At 37.1% G+C, this 26331-nt stretch overlaps 1 protein-coding gene across 2 annotated transcripts in view; it reads left to right on the top strand.

Annotated features, from left to right (window-relative positions):
* BRIP1 (BRCA1 interacting helicase 1) overlaps positions 1–26331 on the top strand; it is a 118177-nt gene that overhangs the window by 76456 nt on the left and 15390 nt on the right. The window contains exon 23 of one of the 2 annotated variants that reach the window (XR_008467710.1): positions 4736–5213. Coding sequence is in view for 1 of the 2 variants with exons in the window: in XM_054209008.1 (XP_054064983.1) it covers positions 4736–4761 (26 nt within the window). In the remaining variant the exon portion in view is untranslated. Of the gene's footprint in view, positions 1–4735; positions 5214–26331 lie in introns of those variants that run through there. The other variant, XM_054209008.1, reaches the window with a different exon arrangement.

The following is a 26331-nucleotide window of genomic DNA, read 5'->3' as shown; positions in this document are numbered from 1 at the left end:
CTAAGTATTGTAGCATGATTTCATAGCGTCTGATGTGAAATGCATTTACAAGCTCTTACTTGAGGATAGTTTTTATCACTGATTCTGACAGATAGCTTCTTGCCATTTCCATGTGGTACCAGATCCATAATCGTGTGCCTCTGCCGCTTTAGGACTGCGTTGTTAAACTGGAGGAGGCTGGGGACCAGCCTGCCAGGCATGTGACAGCCCCTGCTCATGGGCACGGCTGCAAAGTGGTCTTCGGAGAAATCCCACGGGCAGGAGAGAAAGATGAGTTTGGTGTTCATAAGCTAATGATTGCTTTAAATTCAAAACTGGACTTCTAGAGCCACTTAACGTAGTCTTTTTACTTTTTTAATAGATAAATAACAGAAATGAAGCACCAGTTAGTCTCCTACCTCCCTGCTCATGCTGGCATTCTGTCTGCCAGAAAAATTCTGCTAACTTAGTTGTCAGGCTTATTTGAATTCCACTATGTTGAAATTCGCTTTAAAATATAGACGTTTTCTTTAAATATTTTTTTAGAGAGAGAGACATTAAAAAATATAGGAACCAAAAACTAGTGTTAGGCTTGCCCAACATATTTTAAAATTTTCTTAAAGTGCTGAGGCAGTTGCCAGCACTGTGATTTATTGTCTGCCTAGCACTGACAATCAAGTCATCTTTCATCGGACAAGGCCAATGCTTACTGAAGCTGCGAGTGGCAAAACGTAATCAATTTTTCGTGCTTCCTTTGCAGTACTGATGCAAAAATAGAGTAAACTTTTGTTTATATAAACTCAGGTTGTCTTTGCAGGCGAAGCTGGCTCTGAAGGGAAGCCTGTCCTGGGAAGCTTCTGTCCTTCCCCTGCTCCTGGGTCTCAGTTTGTGCCTCAGTCTGTTCCTCTGCTGCATTACGGCAACTCTTTGAGAAGCTGCATTGCAAAATGCATCCCTGGAATGGTTTGGATTAAGAATATTGCTATTTTTGTGGGATTATTGTTATACTGGCTCGTTTCAGGCTTCTGAAACCTGTACAATCCCACAGACGGTTTTTACAACTAAAATGAGGTCTGGGATGTGAAGGAGAAAGTTAGTGCACTGATAGCTGATGCTTAGAAGTTGTTGAAAATGTATACAGTAGCAGCTGCTGAAATTACACATTCAACATTTCGATTGTTTTATATTCTAATGAGCAGCCATTGTTACAAGCAAGTATTTTATACTGATTATGTCAGCCACACAGTGCAGCTGCCACTGACCCCTCAATCAGCAGTAACAAACCCCTCTTTGTTATCAGTATGGGAAATGTCTTGGCCATTGTGGGTGTGAATTCAAAACAGAATTGCAATCATGCACAGGAAAAATGAAAAGCTCCACAGAGTCTGAACGTTGCATTTAAATGATTATATTCAAGTCTTTTTTTAAATTGTACTTTACCGTACCTTGTGACGTAATTAAAATATAAATGTAGTTAAAGCATCTGAATGCCGTAGAGATTTTATTCACTAGATGCATCTAAACTTCTCATCATTAATTTTGTATAGCAAACTCTCCCTTCTTGTAAATTTTTGTTCTATTATAAATGTAAACCTCCAGTCAAGGTAGGTAAGAACATTTGTAATTTGACTTTTCTTTTATTTTTAGAGTGAGTGTACTTTCAAGTAGTTTGACACTAAGTTTACTAAGTGATAGCCATTTCTCACACTTTAAGAGCCAAGTGGCTGTAGTGGAATGAAAGAGTGAATTAGATTTGTTGCAGATGTTTTCTAAATCGGATACCTCTGGATTCTGCAAGCCATTCCTCCTTTCTAGGAAACTAGAATAAAATTGATTTATATAAAGTGACTATAGTATTATAGATTTACATAATTAAACTCCATGGTGGATATCGGAGCGCGCAGACCGTGGTATGCAGCGGGCAGGGATATTCTCTGTAGTAGTTATGTCTGGCTAGTTCACTTTAGGAATTCTAGTTTGGGAACTTTTCTAGTTCTTAAATTGCAACCATACAGCAATAATGTAAGGTAGGGGGGTGGAAAGACAGACAATTACCACCATTCTTCCATATGTAACTTGTATGTGGTATTGGTTATTTTTATTATTTAAGTTCATAGTTTCTTCCTCTTGATGGAATACAAACATTTGGCCAAATTCTTTGCCTGGAGTAAGTGGAGCCAAGGATAAATTTGGTTCTTTCTCCTCTCTGAAGGGCTTGAAATAATAATAATAAAAAAAATTGGCTAAGATTTTAAAGATTTTTATGGTGTTTATAGATAGATGTGTGGCTATACAAAGATTTAGCCATGTCTTTCTTCAGAGGAGGAATAAGGCTATCAGATAAAACAATACCTCAGCACATTTGAATTCACGTAAATCGTACGTGACTCCAAACATATTTGAGCTCTGTCCTACAGTTCCCTACTACGTAGATGGAAAAAACTTCTACAGACGTTTAGCTTGTGTTCATGAAGTGCTTTGAAATAGTCAGATTAAAGTTTCTATAGAAGCATGCGTTATTATTGCTTAGTGGACTTGTGTCAGTTTTCTACCATTTACATGCTTCCATGATTTATTTTTAAAGATATAATAATTTAAAATCAATGAGTGTTTTTATTCTAATTGATGTAGAATCTTTCATGTATATGTAAGACCTCTCATATTTCTTTTTTTAATGCAGTGTAGAAAATGGTTGTTTTAGCTTTACATAAAAGTAAAGAACTATTCTTGGGCAGTTTTGACATCTACGTTTTATATTTTATAAACCTCAGCTGCAGTTCACACTTGTGGAAACTGTAAGTGTCCTTTTATTTTTAACAGCAGCCTAGGGTATGGTTGAAAGAGGCATATTTCCATTTTGGCTTTTGTTTGAGCAGCTTCCAAAACATCATTCTCCTTTTTTTCTGGAAAATTTGCCAAGTCTAGCTCAGATTAAATTTCTTTGTTAGATTTGTTCTTTTAAGCATCTGGATCAGAAATTGTATCCCATACTATGTAGTAATGAAACATTTGGAAATCATCTGAGAAATTGTAGTAAGCCATGATAGTACTGTACATTCTTTTTAAAAGTAAGAAATATGTAGCTTATAGAGTGGTTTGGAGGGGTCTTTTGAGTAAATTTTATTTTGTTTGAACCACCCTACCCAGAGGTTACAGCTTGTTCTTCTGGGACGCAAGCAGGCATTATTATCTCTTAAACCGTTGTCATCCCTTTTATCACTCTAAAATACCATTTTCCTTGATGCAAATATATATTCCATGCCAAATTTTAACATTCTAGGATATTTCTGGGGTGAAAATATACATATATATGTAAATAAAGGTTACTTTTATTGTAATTTAAATGCAGTATGCCGTAAGCTAGTGAATGATTGGGTTTGTTTTTTCTGATGCATTGGACTACTTATGCTTTTAAAAAGGTGAATCAATATTGTAAATGTAAGTTCATCAATGGAGCTAAAACACCCATTTTACTAGTTTAAAATAAATCCTTAGAATTTATAGTAATAGAGAAAATGTTTTTCTCATGTCATAAACTTGAGAGCCATTGTATAAAGTCAGTCTGCTCATATTAGAGTTTCAGTATAAATTGTATTGAAGAATAAAGTTTGTTGAAGAGAAACAGATCTGAATTCTAGTGGTAAAGAACTGGCATACCCTCTTAATTAGCTGTAAGACTACTAAATTGAAGAAATGTTTGTCCATTAAATACAGTCTCTCGGAAAGGATAGGGGAAAAGAAGAGAAGGCACTTGGGGAATTTGGAAAGGAATATGTATGTTTTGCATTACTTCTTAAGCAAATATATTTATTCACTGAAAAGAATTAGTGCTGTAGCCAAAACATTCGTTACATTCCTCCACAGTGCACTGTCCGCATGATTGACTGTGATTAAGAACCAAGCTTTATTTTGGGTGTTTTGGTAAATGCAGATGTCTGAATGTTAATTATAATGAGGAGCTCTTTAACTTTTATTAATTTATTTCCCAACTATTTAGTTGCTTTGAAAGTCATGCAAAGCAACAAGAGAACTACCATGAATGGAACCAGAATGTTTCCTTCCTTACAGCTAGATTTCAACTGTCAGTTGATAAAACAGACCCCAAATCCAAACCACTTGTTGCTTTGGATTTTGTTATGAGTGTCACCTTCAGGGGATGAATCAGAGCCAATTTTCTCTTCAAGAGAGTGGAATTTTTACTTCCTTTCTCTTTTAAGCTTGTGTTATCTACCAGCGCTTTGTTACGTGATGTCTCTTGTAAAATTTCTTCCTCCACAGTATGTATTTCAGCCTTTATATTAGAAACATTTACCCTGTCTAGAAAGACACTAACATGATGGGTAATCAAAGGAGACAGGTCAATAAAGCCATTTGTCAATAATACAAATTTGTCCTTCATCTCGAAGTTTATTCAGCAGCATTGGGGGCAATCATGCTTCTTTGATATTGGCTTCTTGAAACTTTTTGCCCACTGCTGTGTCAGATACTCTTACAAAAGAATTTACACAAGTGTTTAATCTCTGTGCTTGGGAATAATCATTTCCCTCGATGGGATATATGTCAGGCTCGGGCCTCACGGATTCATCGGGTTCCCTGGTACTGGAGATAGTGTGTGCAGCAAGGAGTTGTTTCTCTAATTTCCAAGTATTGTGCTGGATTTGGATTGGTTTGGTTTGGTTTTAAAGGCTGGTTTTTGTCTCTGTTCTGTGTCACTCAAGTTGATTTTTTAATTTTTTTTTTCTTCTTTTTTCCCAAGCTTTGGGCCTGTTTGCTCAACTGTGAATGTCCTTGTATTGATGAAGGAAAAAGTAGCGTAAGTATGTACAGTACGTAAGAAGCAGGAAAAAGCAGATGGCTGCTCTGTTAATGGGGCTTCTCCACTTGATCTCACAGGGAGAGAGACCTTTTCATTGTCAGAATTTCTCAAAGCTCATTGATTTTTCATTCTAGCAGGATTTGTTTGCTTTTGAATCACTGCTGTGCTTTTATCATTAGATACTGAACCTTTCACTGGGCTGCACATTTCACTAGTTTTTTGATACTTGCTCTTTTAGGATGCCTGAACAGAACTTCTTTCTTTCCCCTCTGCATTAAGAACACTCATTAGGCTCTAAATAAACGAGGCACAGACATTCTTTTTCTTTCTTTCTCTTTCTTTTTTGTTTAAAATAATCTAAATGCAGTATATTTTTTACAGTTTTTGCTTACCACTCCAAAATATTAAAATTAAAATTTACCAGAACAATTTTGCTTTCTAGTTCAGCAGCTATGCTTTTTTATAACCAGATTTTTTTTCTCAAAATTCTTTTTAAAATGCATTTCTTTAATTTAAACAAAACAAAAACCACAAAAGATATTCTGAATGAAAGATTAGCCATGTTGTACATTGTGCAGCATTATTCAAGTTCTTCATCCTCTTCTGAAGGAAAGCAAGGGTGGAGCACCTTGAGATCAAGGTTGCAAAACTGAAGGAAGTTTTCTGAAGCTGTGTGCTTAAGCAGGAACAGCTGCAGTCTTGTATTGCTTCTTTTTTAATTAATCAAACCCACTTCCTCTGCTCTATCCTTCGTTATGGTCTGGATCTGGAAAATATGAAAATACGGATTTAATAGACATTCATGCTTACTTGGTTCTGCATTTGGGTTTATAGAACAAATTAATATAACTCGAGTGTGATTTTTCTCTTCTCTATTTATCATCTTATTACCAATATTTTTTGTAATAAACTGAACCCTGATCCCTCAAAACTTTATTATCTGCATTTCTACACATGCCGGCTGTCTCTTGGGCAGCAGCGGAGCTTTAGAGCAGGAGTTGTAGACCCATTCTTCTACTTTATAACATATATTTTACTATATTGACACAGTCCCGTTCCTATCACAGGAGGGTTCTCAACAGTTGTTTGGTTTGATTAAAGATGATTGCTAGTCATTAAAGATGCTATTGATTTTCTTTTTGGCAAAAGCTAGGAATGTCAGTTTATAGAGCTCACTTGTCATCACTGAGCTGGAGGTTGAATCTTCCTTCATTACTGTGTGTTTCAGTAGCACAGCTCTGAACTCCATTGGGTTTGTATTGTCATAACTTAATCTACATTAGAACACTGTAGATAGATAGTTGTTTTGTAAAGGAGGGGGAAGCAGTGTTCTTAGCTGCTTCTGCAAAAGAACATGAATATCAGTAATTTTGGTGCTTCATGGCATACTAAAGAAAAAAGTTGAAATGCTTGCGTTTAGAGGCCACATTCTTCCTCTTTGCATTCCATATTAAACCATAGGTGCCGTACTAGACCACTGAAAAATTAACTTACAAAAAACATAGCTCAGGTCTACCTCTATTCTATGGGGTTTATTTCTATTAATGATTTTTTTTTCAATTGTTAAGTTTACGAATAGATGAAATGACACACACAGATAATACTAAAAACTTACTGTGATTTAAGTGCGTAACATTAACCTAAATCAGCCTTTGTCCATTAGTGTGCATGAGAGTTTGGACTCCAATCTCCACTGCGTAGTCCTGCTTATGCCTGTCCATGTGTTTTGGAGTAGATAGATTATAGACATCACAGTTTATTTGGGAGTGGGAAAAGTGCTGGAGAAATAATTTGGATGTCAGTAAGGATGACTGGGAAAACAGAAAATAGCCATAAGAAAAATGTTTAAAATAGATTGAATTTTGGATGGAGTGGAAATTTAGCCTGAAAGACAAGCTTGCAATGTAGAAATACCACCAGCGGTGATGACAGCAAAGGCTTAGGTGCAGGTAGGGCACAGTGTGCTCTTCAAAGAGGTGCCTGCTTCCTTTTAAACATCCTGGGAACTGTTTTGCTTTCATTTGTGTTGGTAATGCTATGGAGACAAAGTGCCCAGATTTTCCAAAGTGTTCTTTGTGGGGATAAGTAAGGTGGGTGGGTGGTTCCCAACTGAATTCCTAGAAGTGTGTAAGCATGTATGAACATCAACTTCCTTTGATTAAATTAAACTTCTAGGACTCAGGACTGTACAGTAACGATAAGAAGCAATACAAACATACTTTAAAAACCTGAAAAACAGAGATGGATAGTTTATTCTCATAGATTTTACACTATTTCTAGGTTTTAGAGACTGGAGTTGTGACTTTGGCACATGTCACTAAGGCGATGATATATGCATAACATGAATTTTGGCTATGAAATTTCTGTATTACTCAATGCTTTATTGAATGTAAACTCAGCTATATCATATCAACTCTATGCAATAAAACTAAAGAACCCGGGACAATGGAATAAACTTCTATGATTCCCAATTTAAAATAGTAACTGAACAAAACGCTGTCAATGCATGGGACAAAACAGTTCTTCAAATTGGAACTCCCAGGAAGAAGCAGTAAATCCTTTGACTGATGTGAAGGATTGGCTTGTAGGCAGTCATGCTGTAGCCAGTGTTTCAAGAGCCAAAGCTCTGGAGCCAGACGGGAACTGAAATAGCAGCCAAGGATATGGAAATCTAAGCCAGGAATTGATATATAAATCAAAGGTCAGGAGTGCTGCTTGGAGCCACAGCCACTGGCTTGTACTGCTGACCAAAGGCTGCCCTAAATAGAATTACTACTCCTAATCCAGTCACATAGGGTGTACTTGTAGTTGCCATTACCCCCCTAGAAAGGCTGGCTTGTCCAGCTACTGCTAATAGAGAGTGCTGGAGAACTTACATTTGAACCTATTAATTCTGGCAATGGGATAGTATTCTGATAATTAAGAAAGTGAATTATTTTGGAGGGAGAGGTAGAAAAAGTTTGAGAGAAACTTACAATTCAGACAGTATATGTGAGCAGGATGTGAGGAGTCTTGGACAACTTTGAGAAATTTGATTGAAGCCTAGAAAATTCTCAAAAATTATGAGATGTTGATCAATGTTTACTGCATATTTTATTTTTTTAAATCCAAGTGAAACCCTGTGTCCACTTCTTTCTGTTATACACACGAAGAGGTGACATGCAGTTTCAGATCCCACAAAACTGGGGCTGTAAGGAAGGATGTACTTCCATCACTAGATGTGAGGGTTATCACTGGGCCAGGGACAGTGGATTGTGAACTCTGATTTTAAAACTTTGCACTTGGGGAATATGCCAGAGAGTCACTACTGTGTTCTTCTTAGGTCAGAGGAAGCATGAGATTATACTTGAGAATATACATGTATAATATGGAAGAACAGCTGTCCTGGAGAGGAGCCTTTTAAGGAAAGCTTGACTTGCAGCGAGACTGGGGATGTGCCCAACTCATGGTTAGGGCTGCGGCTTTGCAGGGCTTGGCTGCCAAATATCAGAATAAGCTTCATTTTGTTACATGGTTTGGAGTGGTGTCTGAATGGAAGTTGAAGTGCTTTCGCCAAAACTAATGTGTCTGCAGGTTTTTTTCTGAAGGTGGAGCCAGGAGAGGCATGTAGCAATGCGTCACTTATTACAATTAACTGTAATTGAAATGTGCATCCAGTGGAGCCTGGAGCCTGTGGAATGCTAAGCATGAAAGACCAAACTTAGCCATATGTTCAACATGATAACATTTTAGACTTTAGTGTGCATCTGATTTTTTGTGTCAAGTTGCTTTCTATTTATTTCTTTGCTTTCCTTGCTTTGAAAAAAATCTGGAGGACAAAACAAAACAAATGAAATAAGATGAGAGTACGTTCCAGATGGTCAGGCTATTATAGTAAATAAGTGTGGCGATATAAAGTCTATGTAAGAACATGCTGGCCTCCCATTATTTTACTTTGAATAACAGTGAATCTACAGAGCTACATAAATTTAAATTAAAGGTGTTGATGAAAGATTCTGGTCTCATTTTATGGTAGGGACAGTTATCGTAAACTCAGTACAATTCGTTGAAATGCTCTTTGAGAGCTACTTCATAAAGTACAAGAGTGTGTGTGTGTGTCAAGTAGAATCAGTATCACAGTGAAAAAATCGTGGGGACACTTATGTAGGTTTTCAGGCTTATAATAAAAAAAAAAAATCTCTAAATTGCAAAAGGTATCTGAGGTAGAAAAAGTTTTGATTATGAGTAATACATTTGCAAACAAATGTGTAAATTGCTGCTTATCTTGTACCAAGTTAGATTAAAAACCCAACTCTAGAATCTAGTGATAAGAATTTATGGGAATCTCTGTTTTCGTACTAATATTTTTTAGGTATAAGAGAGGAAATATGCCTGATGATATTAATTTGCTGTTAACTAATATAGTACAACATCAGTAACTGGCAGTTAATCTATCAAACTCATGCCATGACATCTTACTTGTTGTTTTAATATGTTATAAGCATGAAATGTGTTTTTCAGGTATGTTTTACATTTGCACCAGGTAATGGAAAGTACAATATATTACGTGCTTGTGCCCCAGAGGAAACTTTTAAACAAAAATAATTGAATGCAATAAATCTTCCCCTGCCTTCCTTCTGGTATGCCTTCTGCATTGTATCCTTGAGTTCATACTTATAGTACGCCTTGTTGGTAGTGACAGGATAACAGTGCTGATGCAAGGGACCACTGCCCTTGCCCACCATATGTTTGCCTTACATTATGAGATTGTTTTAATTCTCTCTCTCTTTTTATTCTTCATCTCTTCAATAAATGACTTTTTTTTTCTGAGATTCAGAGTCTTATTACAGATTGCTGTTACTATTGGTAGTAAGACTATAGTTTTTCAAATAATTAGGAACATCCACAAGCTAATAAATCTGTCCGGGAATTTTCATTTGGTTGTGTACGTTGTATAAGTTTATATTTGACTGTGTCTCCGCATGAATGATTTATCAGGTGTTTATTTTCAAAAGTTTTCATCATACACGGTGGTGAGATGATTTGATGCACAGTAGGTTTAATAACTTAAATGCTTAGATTATTATTCCTGTTTGGTGTACGGTTTATTTACTCCCATATCAGACACTAATCTTAAAGACTTCCTTGTCCTGTGAATATGCAACTTGTTTTCGTTGATGCCTAGCAAGCGTAACAATCTCATAAGTCACCTTTCATAGCATCTGCTATACCACTTGGTTGGTTGCCTCTGAAGGTGTAGAGGTATGTAATATACCACGTAGTGAATATAAGCTTGAGTATAATAACTATTGCCCTCTTTTTAAAAAATAAGTCAATATACCATTTGATCACAATGTGACTGCGGTTTTGATTTTTTTTTTTCTTTTTCTTAAAGCAGCTTAGCTGCATTTAAAAGTGGTGATATGTTGTACTAAAAGTTCCTACGAATATATAAATGGAAGAGTTTTAGAAAGAAGCAATGGTGTTGGATTATAAGTAATCCAGTAAAAATAAACGTAGCCCGGGCTTGCAGTCCTGCTTCCTCCAGCGACTCTCCCCACCCGGGCGTGCGTTTAGCAGGAAGTTGTCTTGAGACACGATGAGAGAGGAATTTCGCCCAAAGCTGGCTGGACAAGTCCCGTGTCATGTAGTTTCAATGCCAGAGCGGTCATGCTTTGTTACAAGCTGTTTCCTCTAAATGCTTTAAATCATAGCTTGAGACGATTATTGATCTCTCTACACAATGAACACCGTATTGGGCTATAATATAACTATGAAAGACACTTAGAGTTGTAGGTGGGTTTGTAACTTCCTCCATGCTTTTATCTTTTATAGAACTATTGTTATTATACAAATGCATTTTGATTCTGATAATAGTATAGAATGAAAAACCTTAAAATTGTTGCTGAAAGTATCACTGCTGAATTAAAACTGTTTCGGAATCTTCTCCTTTCTAGAGGTCTATTTAAAAAAAAAAGAAAAATTATCTTAAGTCCTACTTAGCTTAGAATGCAAAATATTACCAGCAGACTAAAACATAGTAGCTGAAACCAATTGCAAACAGATGGGATTTTCTTATTCTGATTGGCCATATGTTGCCATAGTAAAAAAATTGAAAAATCCAGTCAAAACATAACTCATCTAAAGGAAATGACCTTGATAGTTCTTGACTACTGTATAGAATTTTTTAGGGCTAACACGTAGAATATATCAAATATTCTGTAAGGATGGCAGGTATTTGTAAAATAAGGGGGATAGTGTTTGTAGAGGTAGTTCAGAGGGAAAATACAGCTTTGGAAAAAAAACCACAAAACCACCACAAAACCTCTGCCATCTACACAGGTGTAAACAGAAAGTACAGAACTGGCGCAAGTTTAAGATGAATCATGCAAAGCCATTCTCCTGGGCATTGCTTCACGGAAATGAATAATAACTGTAAGTGTCTGAACAATGTAAATCACACTTGCACTTGGAAAACCTCTTAAAATACAAATGTGCTTTATTTCTAATAGACTGGGAAGTTTATGGCTTTAAAATGTTCGGTTTTATGTGACTTACTTTAAGAATAGCTCATGTTCCCTTACTTTTTAGACCTTTAATCGGAGGGATGCGTACATGGGAATTTTTTTATAATAGTTAAAGAGCTAAAAAGTACTGTTGCTATATAGGAATATACATGAAACATTTGTAATGGTATGCAGGCTTACGATGCTGCCCCATACCATAAATGCTTGTGGTGTTTGTTGTTTTATCTTTTATCTATAGGATGTGTAAATCCATTAACAGAGATAAGACTTGACTGGTTTGTCTATCGAGGGCAAACCCTTAAAAGCCCATTTCATGTTGTCCAGACAACACCAGTGTGATGGGCTGTGCCCTCAATTAGTGCCTTTGGGGAATCTGCAGCTTCAAATAATAATAAAACAGTAGTCATAGTAGTTATATAAATAATTTCTACAATGCCTATATTACAAATCTGTAGTATGCTTACATGTAGAAACCATACAGATACATAACGTTCACATATTTAATATCCTGTGTTACCTCTCTGTCATCTTTAAAGCTGGTATCTGGTATTACAGATTGGTTTTAATTGTGTTACACATTTTAAACTTGTCATAGGACAAAATCCATACCTTGGCAAATCCACTTAGCCTAGATTTTAAACACTCTTCACAACATTTGAAAACTGATGGTACCTTGGGGACCACCTCAATGGACTTTGTATGGATTAATAACAGAACATGCAAAGTAAGTTGACAGTAAAACTTTCACTTGTGTATGGCTGAGCTCACGTAAATATGATACTGATGAAGTGTGACTAAATCCCTAGTTAAAAAACTTAAACTCCTTTGGTATATAAGTTTAAGATTATTATGTAGTGTCATTATGCATGCAGAAAGTAATTGAGTATTTTTCCCAGTGGAGGTTTATACATACTATGCAGGTTTTTGTGTTCACTTGAAATTCTATTAAAAATATGTTGAAGTAACATTGAATGTATTGTTGAAAGTATCAATGAACTTCGTAGTTCAGCTTATAATTTTGTTCTTAACTTGCCCTATTTTGCCTCCATGATATAACTCTTAGTTGTGTGAAAATACATGTAAATGTATTAATTTTGATAACGGCATTTTCAAGAAGGTTTCTTATTTTAGTAATTTTGAAAATCCCAGTTTAAAGCTGGTTTTACAGGTTTAATTGGACATAATGTTTCCTTTTTCCATATCAAAGGATTTTCCAGCAGACTTTGTAACTATTATTCTTTCATTACTCTCTCAAAAAAAGCAAAGTAAGAAAAGCGTCTCTCCCAAATTCTCTAGTTTGAATAAAACATTTGAAAATTAGTCGTATTGGAATAAATAGTTTATGCCAAGTAATTGGCCATGGTCATTTAAAACAAACTTCAGCTAGTAGAATAAGGGAGTCCAGTAAATGCCATTGTTTCTGTAACTACATTTTTAAAACTTCTGTCTTTCTAGTTTCCTGGCCTGTACTGGTCTCTGCATGAATGGTAAATCTCAGAGGAGCTTATTTGGACCACTTTTAAAAGGAGAATAAGACAAAATTTCAGTGGTATACTTATCTTTAAAAAGAAAAAAACACCCTGTGATTTACTAGAACTGCATAAAGGTCCTTTAGACATGTTTAGAATTTGCATGGCATGCACTGCCTCCCGCTTAGGTATTATGGTGTTTACAAACTTTATAGTCTGATGAATGAGCAAGTGATTGAAGTGGTTTGAAGTAAAAGTATTATTTGCACAATGCACAGAAGCTGAAATTTGAAAAAGAATCCATCAATCATAGAAATCATTGCAGGATGTGACGAGACAGCCATTCTAATTTGGCCCCTTATACAGAGACAAGATCAAATATAATTAGCCCATCTTTGTCAAATGTTTGTCATCTTAAAATTCTTCACTGAAAGAGACTCCATCGGCTTCTTGGGTTGCCTGCCTCAAGTGTTGCACTACCTTTAGAGTTTGAAAGGTTTCCTAAATGCAACCTTTATCTTTGCTGCAAATTAAGCTAGTTTCTTCTTGTGTATCCAGCAGCAGAGGAAAAGCATGGTTTTTCAATGAGAGGGAATCAAACAGATGTTGAAAGATTTGGGAGGAGTCAACTTTTGTAACAATGTGAAGTTAAATTTAGTACAAATGTTCAGAAGAAGAGTATCTAATAACTGTTGATAGACAAGTGAGGGCAGCCCTTTATTGTTATTAGCCTCTCTTCTCTGGAACTGTCATAACGAGATATAATATATTCAAAATAAGAAATCGCATACCATACCAAATCCTAAGCAACTGTGCACTCCTGCACGAGCTCCGTGTCCGGATCCCGCTGGCCTGTGTGGCTGACTGCGGCCTGGCTGAGGCGAACAGCAATGAATTGCCGTAGGTGGCTGAAGGTGAATTCTGGTTACAGCAGTTGGTAGACCTACGTATAGGCTTGTGAGGGGGGGAAAAAAGCAAACCTGAAAAGGTGATTGTTGCCTGGAATTATTCAGTAAATGGAATGTTCAGTAAAATGGATTGTTCAGTGAAAATCTGATGATTCCTGTTGGAATCCATTGAAAGACTGGTGTAAAGGGCCTTTAGATGGGGCCCGTGAGCATATCATAAGGCAGCTTGTCTCTCTGTGAAGGAACATGTTTATTATGAATGCTCTTAATAATTTCTTAGGCCAACATTGCGTTTTTAAATAATGACTCAGTGTTACGTGTTTAGCTGTATCTAATCCTAGTATTTGAACTTTAAAGAGAACAGATAAAAATGATCGGTTGCTATGGATCCAAAAGGGATTTTACCACTGCTGTCTTTTTTTCCAAAGTGATCACTGCAAACTTGATTACTTTGTAAATAATAAGAAAGAAAAGGGGTTCTAATCAGAAAAAAGATGAGCTCAACAATGAATGAGGAGTGTTTGATGTCTATGAAAGACTGTGATACTTCTCATGCATTGTTGAATTAAATTGTGAGACTCCTTGAAACGGGTTGTAACATGTGCCTTGTGCGTAAATAGATTCCAAAAGCAATTAGAAATACTCATGGAAGAAAGCTCTGCAACAAGAACTGATTAAATTATTTCAAGAATTAAAAACACGATATTAATAAAGAAAAAGCTGCCTACCAGCTCTGGAAGTCCATAAAATGGAATCTGGGGTATGGGTCATTATAATTCTCCTGATTATTTTTCTCTTCATATTCACTTCTGACGACTCTCAGAAGAAAGGTCTTGTGGATTCATGTGGATGTTCAGCCTGGCCCAGAAGAGCTGTAATCACAGGTTTATTCAGGTTGGGAGATCAGTAGTCCAACCTCTCCCGCTCAAAGCGGGATTTCATTCAGACCAGGCTGTTTAGGACTTTGTCCAATCTCAAAAACTTTCAAGGAAGGGTGGAGATTTCCCTACCTCTCTCGGCCCCTGTGGCACTGCTCAGTTATACTCTGTGATTTTTTTTGTTTTGTTTTCTTTGATTTGTTTCTTTATATCTAACTAGAACTTCCCCTGTTTTAATTTATGACCACAGTCTCTTGTCTTCCCACGCTGCACATCAGTAAGGAGCTTGGTTCCATCTTCTCGGTGGCCTTCTTGTAGGTACTGACAAGCTGCTGTTGTGCCCCCTCTTTAAGCTTTCTCTTCTCTCAGCTCCTCCTCTTAGACTGCCTGCTCCAGCAGCCTGACCTTCTTGGTGGCCCTCGGCTCAACTTGCTCCAGTTTATCAGAGTCTGTCTTATACTGGGAGGTCCAGAACTGTACACCTGGATTTTGTGATTGCCTGTTAACCTTAATTCTGGCAGTCTGAATCAAGTGGTGTTGGACAGTGTTAGAGATGGGACACAGGATTTAACTGCTGATTAGATTCACCTGTATGGGATTTTGTGTATGTTCTAGTCATCGTACAGCACTTGACATAGGCTGATGTGCACCCATATGCTCATACGGATCTGCCCACACATTCTAAAACGTATTTAGTTAAATGGGCTTTCAGAATTTGGCCGCTTTCAATGACAAATTTCCAGCCAGTTTCTAATCTCTCAAATACAACTTAGATGTAAACATTCTATATAGAGGGCAGAAAATAAAACCACCAGAGTTGAGCAATAAAGAAATAAATATTCTATGGACTGTAAAATGTTGTTAGTATTCCAGTGCAGTCTGTAATTTATTTTTTTTACTTTACCAGATATTCCAATTAAATTAACTAGCTTTTATGAGTGGTAGTCAGCATAGAGTGGAGCTTAATTTGTCTCTTGTGTTTGAGAAAAGAATGTAGTTAATGTACTAACTTTATAGTAAGGTCTCTCTATAAAATATTAATCTCTGGAATGAATATTATCGTAGGGGCACAGTGCTTAGATGTTAATCGAAATGTAACAAATATATATTCAGTAATCCTGCAGTTGATTGTTTAAATAAGTAAAATCAATAGAGGTTTAGTTGATAGCTTTAGTAAGGTGTAAGACTTTCTATACAGCGAGGAAGTGACACAGACCCCAGACTGGCTTTATTATGGAAGTTACTTTTTTATACGTTTTTTTGCTGTGTCCTGAATTCACTATAATTTTTATTATTCTGATCTTTTTGTAATTTCAGTCAAACATTAAATCATTTGACCTTCAAAGAGAGGGAGGTTTTCTCCAACTTTGATTTTGATCATGCTGTGCATTATAAAACACTTCTGTTGTTGAACCTGTATTTTGCAAGTGGAGGTAGAACCTGGCACTGCATTTCCAGCCTCCCATGTGTCTTCTGCACACAGATTTCAATACATAGACATATTAGATATATACTTAGACATATTTCATCATCTATATTCCCTTATTGTACTTAACCTGGGGTCGTGGTAATATTTCTTCGTTTTAATGCTTCCAGATTTATTAAAGGGTTGCTTCTAAATTCTTTTAATCCAGTGTGACTTATTGATTCATGTATTTGAAAGATCTTAATATCCTCTTTGTATGTTTGATTCCTTAAGTGTTGTGAAAAGGCAGAAATTGGTAATTGTTGGTAATAAGATCTCTGGGCCTTAGAACTCTGTGGCATTCATTTAAAGAGGATTAGGAGAGGCTTGAGCTCACAGACCAGGAGACAGTATGGAACGAAACCACAAATATAATTATGGATAGTACACACAATAGGTGGTTTAAGCATGTCTGTTGTAACAACAGGAATTGGGTAATCACGTATACCACCCTGGGAGAGGGCAGTTATCTTGTAAAAGAACCCCTTGGTTCAAACGCAGAGGAAAGGCGGTGATCAAATGCCTCCTGAATTACAGATGTTTACTTTCATCAGTTTATTTGATTAGGATCACAATGGAACAATGCTGTGCTAAAGCGAAAACGCATTTTGTGGAGGAAGGAAAAACTTGCTGCTACTGGATAGCCAGTTAATTCTTACCCAAACGAAAACTGTGCATCTCTCCTTCATGAACTGAGTCACCGCTGAATGGCACTAAAGACAATAAAAGGATGAAGGAATTCTATATATACAAAAGCAAAACTTGTCTAGGCACATAGTGTTTGGACTTAAAAATGATGAACTAATTACTTCATTAAGTGACCATCCAGGAAATGCAAGTAGCTGATACAAGCAAGACAACATGGACCTGGCAGTTAGAGCAGAGAGAACCGGGCTAGTTCCTAGTTCTTTTTTTCCTTTCTTCTTTTTTTCCTTTCTTTTCCCCCCAGTTCTAACATTTTTTCATGTTTTTCCTTCAAAAAAAGGTTCAGATTGTTACTGTTCTGATGGATAACTCATTTGGTCATATGTTTAGATATGTTCCTAGAGAGACGTGGGAAATCTGACGGCTATCCATCTTCAAATGAATGCTCCAGGTAGTGCTACGTATAATGTGAGTGTACTTTACACTTTTCCACTGCCATTAAATGTCACATACAGCTAATACTCAGCTTATCTGGAAAAACTGGCATTAGCAGCTGTAGCAGGTCACTCATTAGAAGAGGTTCCATGTGAAGAAATAGGAAGAAATTACAAAAAAAATAGGAGGAGTTGTACAGTCTTTCTGCAGTCTTGGTGTATTTATTTTTTTGTGTGTGTGAGAATATCCGTGCAAAAGAATGCTCAGATACGATCTGTCAGCGTGCGGGCAGGATTAAGAACATGAAACTCACTTATGGAGAGAAAAGCTTTATTGCTCTTGCAATACGCTGGGGTAAATTTGCAGCCTCCTCAGTCATGAATAAGAAGGGTCAAGACACTTTTTATCACTCTTTGGGTGCACAGAATTGCATTACAGGATGGTATTATGCCCAACTATGATTACTACCAGACGTGCATTTTTTTGCTATCAAGAATTTGCAATAAAACCAGCATGAGTTCATGTGAGTTTTTGTGGCCTTCATCCAGAATGGTTTCCCAGTGAACACCATGCCAGATATTTAAAGCAATAAGGATATCTGCCTGATAAGTTATTTTTCTCTCTGGAATCTAATGTTCAGATCCTTCTGTCAGCCTGAGTGTTCTCCAGTTGCATTCCAAATTTAGCTAATGATCTTGCAATACTTTAGACAGAAAGTGGAAGTGAACACATGAAGTGCCAAAAGGAACTATGAAAGAAGTCTAGATGTGGCTCAGTAATAATTCATGGTTGATGACATTACCAGAGGTGATGAGTTTCACACACATACATATTCAGAAGAGATGTATTATTTTATAAAATGGAAAGCTGCAAAATCAATAGGAACAGCTATGGGACAGTGCCAGGAGCAGACATGGCATCCTCATTGAATTTAATAAGGGGACGTTGCCTGATGGTTTTGTTGTTAGAGCATTGTGTTCTCAAACCCATCGCAGCATTAATGTGCATTAACTCAGCTACTGAGAGCTCTACATGCATCTATTGTAGCTCGTGTGTTTGGGAATATAGAACATGGATCTCATTTCATTTCCATCAAAGCTTTGCTAAGATACTGATATCAAATGACTTCTGATCACTGTAAACACATGCCATATGGGTTCTTATTGATTGACATGCAAATCTTTGACAGCAGAAATCCAGGCCATGTCAATCACTGGCTGTCAGCGTGACAGTCACTCTTCTTTTTGCTATGATTAAATTATAATGCCATTGGGGGTTCGCTACACTTTATAAGATAGTAGTAACGTTGACAAGAGAGCTGAGAAGCAGCAGTGGAGCTCATAGCTCTGATGCTGGAAGGAGAGGAGGCAGAAGAGCAGTGACTGGTGCAGTCCCTGTTCGAGCCAGTCTGACGGGATACCCAGACCAGTAAATATTAAGCAGTCCCTGAGCATTTTCTGGGGCCTCCGTGGGATGCTTATCTTTCCTGCGGTAATACCACCTGTCACATTATTTGATGTCTGGGCACATGTTCTTCGCTAATTTTCAAACACATGCTGCTGTTACAAAATAATTTTTCAAAAGAGTATATGCTTTATTTCCAGTTTCTTATCTACTCCTCTGATTTAATATCGATATCTGTTTATTTTTTCTGACTTTTATATCTTCTTGAAGCGATATGTGATAAGTTATGCAAGATATGACCTATTTAATTTTTTGGCTGTTCATACCTTGTGTCTGCATTGCTTCGGGGCATATCTTTATATTATTTATTTTTTTTAGATAGATATGTGTGTGTACACAAACACGCACATATATACACACACAAGCACATGCATAAGGATATGGGAGTGTGTGTGTGTATTATATGACTCTAATTATGTAAGAATTTAGGCCATTCAGAACTGCCCATTCAAAGCTGTAGATCTGTTACTGAAAGGTTTTAGTTTGATCTGCAGCTTTCAGAGCCTTTCTTGGCAGTCGCTTTGTTTATTTTAAAGATCGTAGATAAATTAAGAACATTTTACACAATGCTGAAAGATGAGTGAGAGGTTGTTCATTTAATTTCTATGAGTACGTGTCTTAAGTCTTATATGTCACTTCAGATATACGGCTGGGTTGACTTCTGAATGCTAATAAATGTTTAGAAATAACACGCCCAGAGAAAAGTATCAGGATGTGGTCTGAGGCTGTAAAGGGTCTTTACAAGGACTTACTCCTGCCTCATTCCGGGACAAGCACCTGTAATCTCAAGAAACTATTTATATAGATTGCGGTGACAAGTAAAGCATCAGAAGTTGTGACAAGTATGTTTGTGATGCTCTAGAAGTATTTTGAGTGTTTTATTAATGAAAAGTTAACTAGATAAAAAGCTTGTAGAAATTATAAGAATAACAAGTAGCTAACACATTTCTTTTTGAACATTTACAGCTTTTAAACACACCGTGCTTACGTGGGTTTTCTCTCTTTACTGTTTTTTTGTTAATAGTTTGCTCTGAAGAAATAGAAGTCTATTTTTGTGTTACCCCGTTTGTTGTTGCACATACGGAACAGCAATAAATACTTACATTTTTCTTTTGAGAAGACCAAAAGGAGGCGTAGAATATTGCAGCATCCTCTAGTACTGCCTCCCTTGCAAGCAGCAGTACAAGTGAAGTCAGGGGTAGTGCTTACTGAATTAACACAGCTGATACAGAAGTTTTGTGGCCAGTGTTAATGCATTTTTATAATATGGATTTTAATTTTCACTTTAATATTCTGCTTTATGCTGAATACTCATGAATATTCGGAACATTTTTTAAAAATGGAAGGATAGAGATTAGCTGTTATAGCAGCCAATATCCACTAGAGTCCTTCATGAAAACTTTCGATGGTTTTCAGCAGTAGTTTAGGTTCAATACAGCAGAATGTTGTATTGAATAATACTTTTTTGTATTTGGGATCTTGGCATATTTAAGTTTTTCAGGCTCTCTGAGGTGCCTAGGGCATTATTAAGACCCTCTGTACAGATAATAAATTGAGACTAATGATGGATGTATGTGACTCTTGCTGGCACAGAGCAGTCCAGCTGCAAAGCCCGCTGCGTATCTCAGGTTTTTGGAATCTGCTGTGTGTTCACCAGAACATGAATCGGTTTTGTTCAGCATAAAAATGAAAGTTTATTCATACTGCACGCTTCCCTTAGCAAAGTGATAATAAAGCTTCCGAACGAGCCAAGTTGCTTGTAACGGGACGTACGGATAGGGACACTGGAAATTTAACAATACCCGCAGTTATTAATACCGCTTTTATAACATTAAATAAAGGCCAGTTTGAAATATTCTTTCTGCAAGTATTGAATGTTGCGTGCTTAATTGACTTATTTTTCATAGTCTTCAAAGCTTGCATGTATCTGTTCTCCTCCTCGTCTATTAGGAATTGCTCAAGTAGGTGGATCAGTCTGTCGAATTTCTCACCAGTTCTCTTCAGTAATGTGAGGCAACAAAACTCGGACAGATCAGTGAATTATAACCCAGGAGGGAGCATTTTAACAGTTGAAAATAGTCTATAACTTCAGATATAAGCATTGGTCTCGGCTGTTGCTGAAGAAACAAGCACTCTCCGTTCAGCTGCAGGTGGCAGCAGAACACTAGTGTTATTTCTACCCATCCCCGATGTCTAAATGAACTGCTGTAAGGATATTAATATAAATGTTGATAATGCTGTTGAAAGATTATTTTTTTATATGCAGCTTGAATTATTTTTTGCAAATAGGAATAATTTTTCCTTTCAGTATCATAGGGTATTCTGGTCTGACAAAGTTCTAAGATTTTTATCCTGGTGCCTGCAGATATACATTTATTAGCTTAATTATAAGTCAAACTGATATGCTGCATATAAAGCCAGAACACTGAATGTTAAGCATGAGCAAGATTTTTGCTGTACCTTTAAATACAAGCAGGTAATTTGCCAGATATATTTGTACAGAATCCTGTAAAATTTTGGAAAATGCCACTTGTAAGTGGCACCATAATACAAAATATAACCTGCTTGCAAGTGAGTGTTTTAATTTATCCATTAGCTTTTGTGTTCAGAAGATGAAATAGGGACAAGCTGTAAAAAGATGGGGTTAGAAAGTATTGGGGGGTGTGTGTGAATTTTCCTTTGGGAAATACAAATAGGGGCTCTTTGCAGAGCACATTGTCTAGTTAAATTGTTCGCAAAATGATTTGTCCTAACACAGGTGTTACTACTGGCTTATTATCTAGCTGTGTGCGCCTGTTCCTCATAGCAAGAGTAAGAATCAGCCGTACTGGAATCCTTGTGCTGTCTCGTGCTTTTGATGAGTAGATTTGCGTTTCAATGTCTTAAAATCAACATTGCGTGACACGGGCATGTGAATTATTGTAAAGAAGGAGAAGATCTCCCAGGTACGGAGAACACGCCACTCTTTGGGGACAAGGAACCAGTAAGATCCTAAAATTAGCAGTTCAGAAGGATTGAAGGCTGTTTGATCTGGCAAGTCCTGAGAAGGCTAAGGGCTGGGACTAAAGCCTGCAACTCCTGTGTAGATGAGGAAGCTGCCATGCTGTTGGACCACTATTAGGCAGACATCTCTCTGTAGCCTTTCTATGATAGGAGCTCTTTCCCTTTTTCATGCAGCTTTTTAATTTCTGAAAGCTGTGGTTAGTGCAGCGGGTACTTCTGGGACACGGTGAAGAACTGGCGCCCAGAGAATGTCCTTTGGTCTCAGTATGATTCCACCAAGCCCATCAAAATGGTAACTACTTCCTCCAGTATAGTAAATATCTGAATCTGTCAGGTTTCTTTGTGTATATTTGTAAGGCGAGTGAAAACCTAGTTACATCTGGAATGTGAAAAATCTTATGTGTTGTAATTGTCTGTTATTAGTCTGGGTATATATGGATGAATGAACGGGTGATAAAACCAGGAGTTACACCTATAGAGATGCTCTTGGTCCGTGTTGAATCACCTTAGTAAGGAGGTGTGGGGTAGTAGACTACTATTAACTTCAAAATGCTCTGTATTTAAACAGAGTATTTTTCTCCAGTGCTTCAGCTTGGCATATTTGCCTACAACTAAATTCCCTTTCTCAGAAATGAGTGAATAATTTGTGTCAGAGCTAGGAGAGAAAAAAAATCAGTCTCTCTGACAAACATTTAGGTAACTTCTGTGTATGTTTTTTGACAGTAGTTTTACCTTATTTTGCATTGGAGTCATTATTGAGAACAGTATTGCATCTACCATTTCTCAGAGTATTTTTTTTTTCTAGACATCTGAAATATTATAAAAATGTTTATAAAATAAATACAAAGTACTTGATGTGTACTGTGCATAGATTGACAATGCTGTGATACGAATGTGACCGTGAGTCAAACCTTTCCACGATTATCTATAAAGGAACTTCTCCTTAATACTGTAATTCTTCCTAATGCAAAGGTGCGGGAAAAGTGCAGTTGAGGACAATGGGGCTGCAAGTCAGAAAATGAATTGTGTTTGCCCTTTCTCCACTTTTTCATATTCTTCACAGTCATCGTTCACAGCAGAGGGAAGTTCAAAGCACACTTTGAATATATTCTTTCGAACAAGAAAGCAATTCACAGCTTTCATGGACTGTTTCAGATGTTCATTTTCATCTGCCTTAGTCATACATCAGACTGTTCTGTTGTTGTCAGCGCTGCATTGAACAGAAATAATATCTGAGCGTTATAATGCCTTCAGCATGGAAGGGTTTTTTCATGTATGATAAAGGCTTCGTATAGCATTCAGTTATATCAATGTGCTGAGGTAGTGATACATAATATTGAAGAGCTTTCAATTTTAGGTTACACCCAGTGCCACAAAAGTTATTGTGTTTTTGAAGATGCTTTCATTGATCACTAGTTATACTAAACTTTTCACAGGTTTTATGAATAGCAAATCACTCATAACAAAGACTTTGGATAAGCACACCAGAACAACAGAGAAAAACACAGAACAGATCAACAGTCAAATGCCGATCACTGAAAAGGCACTACTGAAATAACCTTTTCAAATTACGTTTTCAATGGTGTCATAGCAAGAAACTCCAAAACCCAAACTCTTATTCCCCAAGTAAACATTAACTGAAGAATAATGTTTCAGCAGGTGTGCTTATATTGCTATTCAAACTGAAAACCACTCAACACTGCACAATGCTTAGCCCTTTGAACAGGCCGTGAAAAGAGTTTCTTTCCCAGATTTCTGCTGGAATATGTTCTTGGGAGGAAGGTAAAATGGGCACATTAACCCATGGTGCTAAACTTGTATGCTTTAATCTTTTCTTTAATTTTCACTTAAGTATGATGAACTTGTGGCTATTCCAAATACTTTTTATTGGTTTTACAAATAAATATGTTGGATATGCATTCACCTCTATTCTAAAATACTTTAAAGTTTCTTTTCTGAGATTCTGCTTTTCTTACTAGCCGTTTTGTTTTTCTTTACTCTTTCTTTTTTTGTGGGGGAAGGGAGTAGGGGTTTAACTTTTGCACAGTGGTGTCAGCTATAGCAGACTTGCTTATACACCTAGGTGATTATTGTCTGGCCATCAAACTAGTAATAAAATTCCTGTTTCACATACAAAACTTTATTTTTAAGACAGAAGAATGTTTTTGCAAGGAAATAGTTCTCTTTGACACTAATTAGGAGTGGTTCTTAGGATCAACCCCAAATTTACTTTCAGAGAATGTAGTTTGCATATTCCCTAGGCTGTTTTACTTAAAAACTTGTATCTAAAGCCAATTCTTCTGGCTTTAGAATGCAAGGTTCCCCCGTGTCATTTAGCAGGACTTCTCTGGTTAAGTGAGAAACCGGTGACGAGTGCGGAGGCACCTGCAGCCCTGCCTTTCTGCAGACAGCGAGGATGCGCTTCAATAGGGAACGGAAATCCACTGTGAGACCTTCTGAGAGGGAGGAAGCCCAAGGCCTAAAAATAAAAGAATAAAAAAAAATGTTTTCTTGCTGTTTAGGAAGAAAGGTGAATTCTTAATAGTTATAACAATTATCACAACTACTTAAAATCTGACAGGAAAGGATGTTCTCCCTGCAAACCAGGGAGCAATAATGAAGGTCTCCCTGCACCGATAATGAGGGTCTCTAGCAAGGTTACCCTGTGAAGTTGCTTTCTCTCATTTTTTCCAGACCTCTGTATAGGAAACCGTGTGTTTTGCTCCTGCTGTCGTTGAATCAGCAGGAGGTTCTGCCACCAGCAAAACTGAGTTTATCTACCTGGGCCTGTTACTTTCTTCTTCCACCAGAACATCCTCTAGCAACAAGGGCTTTTCTCTCTCTGGCTGTTTGTCCCACTCTTCCTCCCACGCTCTTCTTCCCAGTCCACCTCCAGTGCTTCCTTCAGCCTCACTCCCTCTACTGTCCATGAGGTGGATTTTTGGTTTAGGGGACCAGGAGGATGACAAATGTTTGCTGGCAGAAGCGAGTATGTGCTGGAATTGCCGTGTTCTCAAAGGGCGAGAGACAATCTGAAGCCTACAGGAGTTAGTGCTGCTCCTCCTACCAGAGAAGGCTCAGGAAGTGAGTTTCAGCACAGACATTTGAAATCCATTTCTTAAACACGTATTTAGGTCAGTATTGGCCTTTATCTTCCTCTTTCATTTCCTTTTGTTTTGATGTTTTTTTTTCTTTTTCACAGACAGTAACTTTCTGTTAAATTCAGCTTCTCAGTCCCGGCCGGGACTTGCCACTTGAGTTGACTGCAGGTTCGGTTTTGTCTTTTTTGTACTGCGCGGGGTTTAATTATGAAATGAAAAATTCAGTTCACTTCAACAAAACAGCTTCCACCGGTTTGTTGGAGACTTGAGTTTTATTAATACCAAGCAGCTGTTGGTGGTTTAACTGGGTACTGCTGGGTGCAGAGCTGTGTTGCAAATTCCAACCTATTTGTGAGTGCTCAGTAGAGCCTCATATGAATGAATAGTGCGCTGGAGCTGGTGCTAGGGTAGGATGGGGCACGGGTCTCCGACAAGGCGAAAGGCATCAACCTTCAAAAGCCTGATACAAAGAAATTTATATTTTAATTACCTAGGTTCCATTCCCCTCCTCACCTCCTGATTTGCTTGCTCTGAAACTATTAGTTGCTAAATCTTTGCTTTACGTTCTAAACAAAATGTAGTCCTGTCTTTATAAATGTTTTGTGGTTTCTGTAATGTCAGTACTATCCTCTTTTGTTCTTCAGACACTTTGGAGAGATCAAGTAATTAAAAAAGGATGGGTATTTATCTTCATCATAACAAAAAGAACGCCACTTTCTCTTTTAATTTCTGTAAATATTTGTCTTAATGTATTGAGATGACCATTTCTTCTCACAATAATTATATCTTAGTTGATTTTATAACATTTTTGCAAGTGGGACAGGAAAACATTATTTTAGGTATCAAACACAGAAACTATAACCTTAACCTTTCAGATCAGTGTTTTCAGTGAAAAATCTAGCAATTTTTTCCTAATAAGAAGCTCAGACAAGTCTATAAACCTTTTATAACTTAATGAATGCTTCACACCAGATGCTGATTCCCTGGGTAAGGAAATCTATAGTTAGTGAGACGCAATCTTTTCTCATGATTTAAATTTGTTGAAATCAGATTGAGACTTTCCAGACTTGAGTGTGGTCACATTTTTCATAGCTTAACTGTAAATCATCTTTCACTTAGAAGATTTAGAGACAGACTGAGGAGCTAAATCTTTTAGTTTGCCGTCCTAACCAGTAGAAGCCATTAGATGAGCCTCATTATGGTGTTTCCTAAAGGATTAGATAAAACAGTTTGGTAATGTTCAAAGTAGGACAAATACCATTACAAGTATAACAACTTTATCCTTCTAATGATTTAGATGTAGAATTAGGTGTGATTACAAGTCGCTTGGATTGACAGAGTTGATAATCAAAACCTTTCAGCTATGAAATGAACAGTAACAAATGATACGGCCAATAATCAGTTGTAAAATTTTGAAATTGTGAACCGAGGTACTTTTATTCTGATACCAGTCAACAGCCAGAAGTGCGGTTCTTAATGTCAACGCCAGACCTTGCGAGACCACGCTCGTGTGAATAGTCCTGGAGGTGTCGATGAGCCTACTCGCATATTGCGAGTTTAGAGAAAATGGCCTTTGCTTTGGAATTTGTTTTATGAAAATTGGCTGCTTAAGTATTTGCTGCATGCGATAAAAAAGTGAAGACTAGGAGCTTTCAATACGAA

The sequence above is a fragment of the Rissa tridactyla genome, chromosome 7 (genome assembly GCF_028500815.1).
Source record: "Rissa tridactyla isolate bRisTri1 chromosome 7, bRisTri1.patW.cur.20221130, whole genome shotgun sequence".
Lineage (NCBI taxonomy): Eukaryota > Metazoa > Chordata > Aves > Charadriiformes > Laridae > Rissa > Rissa tridactyla.
The sequence above is the reverse complement of the archived record's forward strand: the minus strand, read 5'-3'. Positions and strand labels throughout refer to the sequence as shown.